The sequence below is a fragment of the Electrona antarctica genome (assembly GCF_951216825.1).
Source record: "Electrona antarctica genome assembly, chromosome: 24".
Lineage (NCBI taxonomy): Eukaryota > Metazoa > Chordata > Actinopteri > Myctophiformes > Myctophidae > Electrona > Electrona antarctica.
Window position 1 is genome coordinate 19,661,272 of NC_136803.1, and position 9,010 is coordinate 19,670,281.

At 41.3% G+C, this 9,010-nt stretch overlaps 2 protein-coding genes across 2 annotated transcripts in view; one reads left to right on the forward strand and one right to left on the reverse strand.

Annotated features, from left to right (window-relative positions):
* Window positions 1–98: 98 nt before the first annotated feature.
* Window positions 99–9,010, reverse strand: part of LOC306917552 (vitamin K-dependent protein C-like) — a gene marked incomplete at both ends in the record, with an annotated part of 10,116 nt that continues 1,204 nt past the window's right edge. Inside the window, 5 exons of the mRNA XM_079495845.1 lie at window positions 99–267; window positions 985–1,079; window positions 4,479–4,649; window positions 7,597–7,676; window positions 8,470–8,553. Coding sequence (XP_079351971.1) covers window positions 99–267; window positions 985–1,079; window positions 4,479–4,649; window positions 7,597–7,676; window positions 8,470–8,553 — 599 coding nt within the window. The remainder of the gene's footprint in view (window positions 268–984; window positions 1,080–4,478; window positions 4,650–7,596; window positions 7,677–8,469; window positions 8,554–9,010) is intronic.
* Window positions 957–9,010, forward strand: part of LOC306917394 (extracellular calcium-sensing receptor-like) — a 52,670-nt gene continuing 44,616 nt past the window's right edge. The window contains exon 1 of the mRNA XM_079495614.1: window positions 957–1,096. The gene's annotated coding sequence lies outside the window, so the exon portion shown is untranslated. The remainder of the gene's footprint in view (window positions 1,097–9,010) is intronic.

The following is a 9,010-nucleotide window of genomic DNA, read 5'->3' on the forward strand; positions in this document are numbered from 1 at the left end:
GCATCTTATGAGAGGTGGTGTTCTTCTGTAGCCCTTATGCGTGCGCATGCTGTTTCTTATCATTGTGACGTCGTCTCTTAAAGCGTCTATAGTAGGTCTCACTTAAGGGTGTGTTTGCCCAGTCTGACCACCTGGATGTCGGAGGTGAAGTTCTTGTTCCATGGAGGATAGAGGATGCAGTGAGCCGCCGTGAGGATCCACTCATCACTGATGAGCGACGCGCTGCATAAGAGCTCCTGAGGACTCCTTTTGTAGAGCATCACCTGCCTTTGATAAACAATATATATATATATATATATATACAAGTTAATACAAGATAAACATCACCTGCCTTTGATAAACAATATATATACAAGTTAATACAAGATAACCATCACCTGCCTTTGATAAACAATATATATATACAAGTTAATACAAGATAAACATCACCTGCCTTTGATAAACAATATATATACAAGTTAATACAAGATAAACATCACCTGCCCCCAGAATGATCTGTATGTGGCCGTGGCTGACACGTGGCTTTATATGTTATATGTTGAGGTGGCATATGTTTTGTTTAAGCAATATTACATGAGAGGGTGTGCTTTAATGCATGCCTACGCGCATTAATGATGCAGAAGTGCATTAATGAAAGAACGCACAGCCTCGAGTGTTATACAACAGTTACTCTTTAAAAAAAAAAACTTGTTGACTCAATTTCATTAAATCTAACATATTAGCTAAGATAAATCATATTTTTTTTAATTACAGATGTAGCCACAAATGCCCCAAGAAAATGGCTAGCCGAGCAGCTGGTTTTAATGTTTTGATTAGGCGTTCCATCATGCTCGTTTAATCACGGCTAGATGGCTGTTTCAACCAATCAGATTGCTTCCTCAAAACAACCTGTTGTATTGTATAATGCATGTTATTTTCCGTTTTGCATTTGACTGTAATGTGTTTGTTTTGTGTGTGTTTGTATGTTGTTGTTGTGGTGGTTACCATGGCGCCGAGGCCACCTCTGCATCGTCTCCGTAGAAGCGACATCCAGTGCGGGACGATTCCGGAAGCTCCTTCTCCTTCCGATCTGCGATGTTCTTCGTTTGAAACAGAGGTCTGTTCCTACACACTGTCTCACGCACACACACATACATCATATTATGTTTTTAAGTGGTGCAACCACTCCTATAGACAGTTATGTGTGTGGCTGTGTCCCTGGCTGGCTGTGGCCGAGCACGGAAATAGCATATCACCACCAAGTCTCACTGTTGTGCAGCCTCCCGGGACCGGGCCGGACCCCTGGGTCCCAGGACACCCAGAGGGTGACATGATTGCGTCCTTTCTCAATTTAGGATGCAGGATGCAGGCTATTTGCATCACTGGCTATAGAGCGTCGCATTCCCGCCCCTTACCATGGACCAGGAAATGATTCTCCGTTCATTTTCCTCATAGACATTTCAGAAAGTATTTATTTAAAGACGTTTACGCCGCGGACAAAGCCAGCTCGAGTCGTGACAAATCATGACAACAAACACAATTTTTGGGGCCGAAAAAATAATTAGAAAGAAGAAAAAAACGGCAGGTTAAAAAATAAAAAATAAAAATATTGTTTGTGTTGTCATGAGTTGTCACGACTCGAGTTGGCTTTGTCCGCGGCGTAACCGTCTTTAAATAAATACTTTCTGAAATGTCTATGGGAAAAATGCATTGGGATTTATTTCCTGGTCCATGGTAGGGGGAGGGACTGCGACGCTCTATTCCTAGAAAGTTACCTCTGATATGATGTGGTTGTTTTTTGTTTGTTTGATTGATTGATTGATTACTTACTTAAGGTACACAATGATGCTAAAAGGATAACACAAGAAGCCCTGAGGGCTTGTTCCCATTGTGGCCCTGTGTATTCAATTCGTCAACATAATTGTTGATACTTGTTAGTTGTTACCTACCGTTGCATCTTTGTTATCTTGCTGATACCCATGACTGTATCTGCTCTTTCTTTCTTCTTGCTGTGCTGGATATATATAAAAGTAGATTTGTCAGTCTATCCTCTGTCTATTCTACAAGCTGCCAATATGAATGAATGAATGCCTTTATTGCAGACTCAGGGTCCATAGAGAAACATACAAAACACAAAATACAATATACATAAAAAATAAATTAAAAAAAAAAGTCCAAATGTACATGTTAGACAGGCATCTGTACAAGTTATAAATAAAGGCTTTTAATCGTTTACCCGCCAGGAACATAGGAATATTAACACGTAGAATCTTGTAGCCTGCCACAAACGGAAAAGCCGTTTTAACAGCGATGTATTCATTAATGCATGTTTTAATACGATCGTATCGAAATCTACCGTCCGTTAGCTTTGTTATTTCCTGGTCCATGGTAGGGGGAGGGACTGCGACGCTCTATTCCTAGAAAGTTACCTCTGATATGATGTGGTTGTTTTTTGTTTGTTTGATTGATTGATTGATTACTTACTTAAGGTACACAATGATGCTAAAAGGATAACACAAGAAGCCCTGAGGGCTTGTTCCCATTGTGGCCCTGTGTATTCAATTCGTCAATTCAATTCCACTAACATTGCCGGCTCTGTTTTCAGACGGCTTTATCTCACAAAGCGACATTGCAGAGGACGCTTTGTCCCAGACAAGCGTTTTCAACGGCCTGTAGCAGGCGCTGTGATACTCGCGGTCCACTTTTTCCACCACCGACCGAGAGAACGAGCACCAGCTTCGTCAACACACACGGAATGGTTTCATAGTAAAATGCGATACGGATATTTGGCTCTTCAAAGTAAGTGTCACGCGTGATTAAACCATGGCAATACGCAATCGAGGGATTAATTAATGGCGGCAGGCTAAGAGTTAAGCCAATGTTTTCTAAGGCTAGAGGAGTATCTAGTGCAACTTCACACTCTGAGACATTAAGACTAAGACCTTTTACTTAGTTTTAAATAATACTAATTCAGTCAGATAACTCACGGATAGATTTAACCAATATTTATTATAGAATGAGAATACAAGTGTGCATGTACCATTATATCATGGCGTTCAGCTCTGCTACATTTCTCCCTTCTCGGCACAATTAAACACCATCATTAAATTAAGAGCAAGGAGATAGATATACAATAACAACCTCCCATGGGGAACAGAAATAGCGGAGCCCACCGGTGGTGCTGGGGAGCAAACATCACGTAACAACAACCCCGCCCAATTGGTACAAATAAATACTCAGTACCAAAAATGGTTAGAAACCTTTTCAATTATAAAGTTAAGAATTTGTTTTAACAAGAATACTTTTTAGGAGAATGATCAATATAAATATAATACCTTAAGTAGGAAATACTTTTAGAAAAATACCTTGAAATACCCAAAAGATGATTAATTGAATCCACAAGAAAGAAGGGAATGTCCAGTCGGAAGCTTCTATGATTTAGCCAATTAATTTTAGTTCGGAGAGCAAAGAACAGATCCACATACAGCCAATTACAAAATGTCTCTCTCCGTGTCACAAATGGACACGGCTTAAATATCAACACTACACAAAGCTACATGTCAAACAGCCAAGAGAAGTTCATACAGTTACTTCCCATCAAAACCAAGGACTGTCTAAAGAGGACGAGACACGAAGACCGTACGGGCGACGCCATGTTGCTCCATGCTGCTCCATGGAAGGAAAGAAACATGCGCAATGGGCTATATGCAGCCAACACTTCCGCGTTCAGCTTCCTTGGTCTCAACTGCGCATGTTTCTTTCCTTCCGTGGAGCACCATGGAGCAACATGGCGTCGCCCGTATGGTCTTCGCGTCTCGTCCTCTTTAGACAGTCCAGAAAACCAGGAAGCATAATTCATGGGATATGTAGTTTTTAAGGGTAGATGTAGTCCACAACTCAAGTCAGTGAGAAAGAGACAGAATGTCAAATGGACAGAAGGTCAAATAACAGTTCTCACAAAAGGGGCAGATAAACGGGCGCCACTGAATGTAGCTAAATAAAAATACAGGAGATATGAAAGTCAGTGGGATCAATGTGACATGTGTAAGGGCATATGGCATAATGTAACGATTCATAATTATTGCAGGGAACATGTAAACAAATCTACAAACAAGTCCCAAAAAACCTATCAGCAGTGTATGTACCACACAGATCAAGGTCACAGCAGTGTATTTACCACACAGGTCAAGGTCACAGCAGTGTATTTACCACACAGGTCAAGGTCACAGCAGTGTATTTACCACACAGATCAAGGTCACAGCAGTGTATTTACCACACAGGTCAAGGTCACAGCAGTTATTTACCACACAGGTCAAGGTCACAGCAGTGTATTTACCACAGGTCAAGGTCACAGCAGTTATTTACCACACAGGTCAAGGTCACAGCAGTGTATTTACCACACAGGTCAAGGTCACAGTAGTCTAGGGTCACGTTGCCGTTGACCTCCACGAAGCACCAGGGGTCCTCGTCGGGGTTGTGGCACTTGTTGTCGGTCTGACCTCGGCGATGAACTCCTTGCTGTGGCTCTTGGCCGCCGGCGACGCCCACGGCAGGCAGGCGTGGCCTCCCAGGGTCACGGAGATGTCGCCCGCGTAGTCCACACCGTGGTTGGTCAGGCAGACTCTGACCGGTGCCTGCCTGGGAGGAGCCAGGGTGGACGGCACGAACACCTGGCCTGGGAGAGACAGACAGGTGGAGAGACAGACAGGCAGAACACACAAGCAGATGGACAAGTGGAGAGACAGACAGACAGACAGACAGACAGACAGACATTTATTCATATTATAAATGTAAAGTGTTAAATGGGAGGTCACTCAGTCATAATATTTGACACAGTCTGTTCCTAGCGAAAATAAAGCAGCAGTAACATTAGCGTTTTCGCTCAGTCAGTGAGAAACCGCCGCCCGGGATGATTTGTTTATTTTTCAAAACAGTTCTTATGTCTATCAATTCTAAGATCCCCCTATGGGGATTATAGTACAAATAAAAACAAGAAATATTACATAGTCATATTTGTCAGGTGAAACAAACAAACGCTGCATCCTTCCTGCTCTCCAGTTTGCTCATAACATTAGCCAGGTTTTATCAGGGGCTCCGCTGAGTCCGCTCCGCTGCGTCCGCTCCGCTGTGTCCGCTCTGCTGCGGTGTTTAAATAATATTTAAAAACAGACCACACTCTCAACCATAGACATATTATGTCTATGGTTGAGAGTGTGGGCCTGTTGTATGTCAGGTTTCATCTGACAAAAATGTTTCTCACCTTCAATGCACTCTCGCACTTGGTTGATGTTGTCTGCCGTTCTCAACAATATTGTCCCGTTGCAGTCTAGACAGACAGACAGGCAGACAGACAGACAGACAGACAGACAGACAGACAGACAGTGTCAATATTCCTAAAGGTCTTTGCGTACACAGTAAATTCTCACTCGACCTGAGGGGAGAGAGAGACAGACAGACAGACAGACAGACAGACAGACAGATTCAGAACCACGGTTCAAGTTTTAGGTTGTTATTAGACAAAGTAAAAGGTGAGTGTTATTTATTTTCTTCATTTGCTGCTTTCTTATGTTTTAGCTATTTTTGGCAGGGGCATTCGAACATGGGGCTAAATACGTTCTTTTTTACGAACTTTTACGGCGATTTCTTTATTAATATTTATACTATAATCCTACTAGACTCCAGGAAATTACATCTGGTCACAAAAGATCACAGGATCTACTGAATGTGAAGGTAGAGGTACAACGGGGATGTACTGTGTGGCGTAGGCTCGATGTGTCAGTTTGTCACATTCAATAGATCCCGTGATCTTTTGTGGACAGATATAATTTCATGGGGTCTAGTAGGACTATAGTAAATAATACAAAAATAAATCACCATATTGTTTTGTAAAAAAAATACATATTTAGGACCATGTTCGAATTCCCCTAAAATCGCTAAAACGAAAGAAAGCAGCATATGGAAAAACAATTAACACTCATCTTTTACTTTCTCTAATAACAACCTAAAACATGAACCTTGGTTGAAAAAAACTAAAGTTGTCCTTTAAGTTAACACTATAGTCTGGACCATGAGGCAGCAAATTTAGATTTTAGTTTAGTCATAGTCTTTGGAATAAAACTTAATTTAGTTTTAGTCACATTTTAGTCATCTGAAATGTTTTAGTGTTAGTCTAGTTTTAGTCGACTAAATGTCATAAGATTTTAGTCGACTATAATGCATTTTAGCGGACGTTGGTGGCGTCGTAATGGCTGATTTTACACTTGCTGAAAATAGCAGATCTACAAGCTCACAACGCGGCGCAGCGTTGTGTGCTTGTAGATCTGCTATTTTCAGCATGCAACCAAGTGTAAAATGACTTGTGTCTTACTTATACTGGATCTTTTGTCCACCTAGCTTTTATTTGTTGACGAAATTGTCACTATATTTAGTCTTACTTTTAGTCATCATAGCTTATAGTTTTCATGTAGTTTCCATTTAGTTTGTCAGTGAAAAAGGATAGTCGACGAACATTTTTCGTCATAGTTTTAGTCGACAAAATCAACACTGGGTTAACTATAGAGTTATAGTTTTGTTTAGGGATGTGCCGATGAGACATTTAATTGCTGTTATGGCCGGTAACCAATATTACCGAAGTCGATATGATCGCATTCTGTATTGAAAAGTTTTAATAATTTTGTCCATTCTGAAAAATACATTTAACAGGGTATCTGCACTGCAGGCTTAGGCAAGTCAGACTTAACTTAAATACCTTTATATTTAATATTGTGAGCTTGTAGATCTGTTCAAGCTGTTACTTTGGGCTTGTTTATCTGTAAAGACGGACCGATTAATTGGACCGATTAATTAATCGGTCTGATTGATTAATCGAACCGATGCCGATTAATCTAAAAACAACTCAAATCCGATGTGTTTGCCGATTAATCTCCCATCACTAGTTTTATTGTCATACTTTTTACTCATCCAAATAATTATCCCAGAAGGTTTCCTGAAAGGAAAGCGTTAAATAATGTTATTACAAGTTACGATCATTACGATCACTCATTTATCACACAGTAAGTAATTGTTAGCTTGTAGATCTGCTCGCTGTTGTGGGAACATTGCTTTACACAAAGAAACGTAACCATTAAGTTGAAAAATATGGTGATAGTTGGTTTCTGCCTAGCAACAGCGACCTGAATGAATGTGTAAGGTCACATTCACACCAGAAAGCTTTGCTGCGATTAAAACGAATCCTGCTGCGCATTGTCAGAAAGTGCACTTAGTTTGGCAGGTGTGAAGGCTCATTCGAATCCTAATGCGTATCAAAGAACCGCATTCTACTCCGAAGCTTCGCTTCCAATCGCACTTGATTACGATTCGGTGCATTTGGTCCAGTCCCAGACGGAACGACACATGCACGTTATGAGTATAATTGTATCACCATAGATTTCACTGTGTAGGCTAGTTTATGAATGGAACACATTGATAAAGGTCCCCACTGCTGCGTTTCCAATTGCTGCGGATGACAGTGTGAAGCCAAACCGCAGCAAATTAAATATGCAAGAATCCAACTACTCCGCCCATTCGCATCGAGTCTACCGAAGTATTAGGTGGGAATGTGACCTAAATGTACCGTACCGTTATGTCCGGCTGTTCGAACGCCTCCCTGGCCTCCTCGTGGTCACAGATTTCCTCGACACACTCTCTCTCCAGGTCCCCTGCAAAAACAACACTTTTATTCATGGTCACAGATTTCCTCGACACATTCCCTGAAAAACAACACAATTCAGACAAAGTAGATTAAGCATTTATCGCAACTCATGTTGAAACTCTTTCAACATGAGTTAAAAGAGTTTCTGTTGCAATTTGTTTTTGTTTTATTTGGCACAAAATGCCTGCATGCATTATGAGTTAATGTATGGACATTGATAATGACAATTATGAAGTAATATCGTATGATGATAAATGATAATGATGATGCAATCAAAACTCATTTAAAAAGTGCCCCTCGGGGCACAGGTCTCCACCAGGTCAGGTCAGGGCCTCCTGGTGGCGCTATAACAGGCCAATGGGAAACGGTGGGATATATTCCTCAGCCTAGTAGGAAAGTACATGAAAGATTTCACGTAAATTGCATGCTGCGTTCAAGGTTTGAGGCTTTTTGTTCAAAACGGGCACATCCTGCAAACTTTGAAAGCCAATTAGGATGGAATATGAAATATTGGGACAAAGCACATGACTATAGAGATACAGTGTAACGATTTGTGGGATTTGTGGACAAAATCTGGAGGAGTAATATCAAAAAATGTGTTTTACAAAAGATGGCCTCCTGGTGGCGCTATAACAGGCCGTTCTGGACAATTTGGGGAAGAGGTTCATCGTTGGCATCTAGGGAGTGTGTGCGCAAAGTTTGGCATCGACCGGCTTAACGGTGCCGGAGATTAGCTGGTAACAGACAGACGGACGGACACACACAGACGGACACACGGATGGACGGAGTGCAAAACATACTCTCTCCCCATCCCTCCTCGAACATCTGATTGGCTCGTCTGTTCCTGACCAACACCTGAGTGGCCGACTGGCTGTCCAGGAACACTGCACGCACACAAACACACACACACACACAGTCACACCCACACACACACACACACATGCGCACATGGGCGCACACACACGCATGCATGCGCACGCACACATGCACAAATACCCACCCACGCACATACGCACAGCACTTTTTTTTAACCCTGTAAAACCCGGATTCATTTCTACTTGCAAAAAAGAGATTTCAACCTTACTACTACTTTTTACTACTAGGACTTATCAGAGGAAATGATTATGCACATTTATAATAATTATTAAAATAATAATACATTAATAATTTACATTTGGGGGATATCTTTCACAATAATAAATAAAACATGTTCTAGACATTCTAATGATCACAAAAAAAATATTAGACTTACTTTTATCAGGATTAAAGGTCAAAGGTCATAGGTTTAGCATGTTTTTCAAGGAAGTTGAAAAGCTTTAGCGCCTCCCCGGCGCCTCCCCT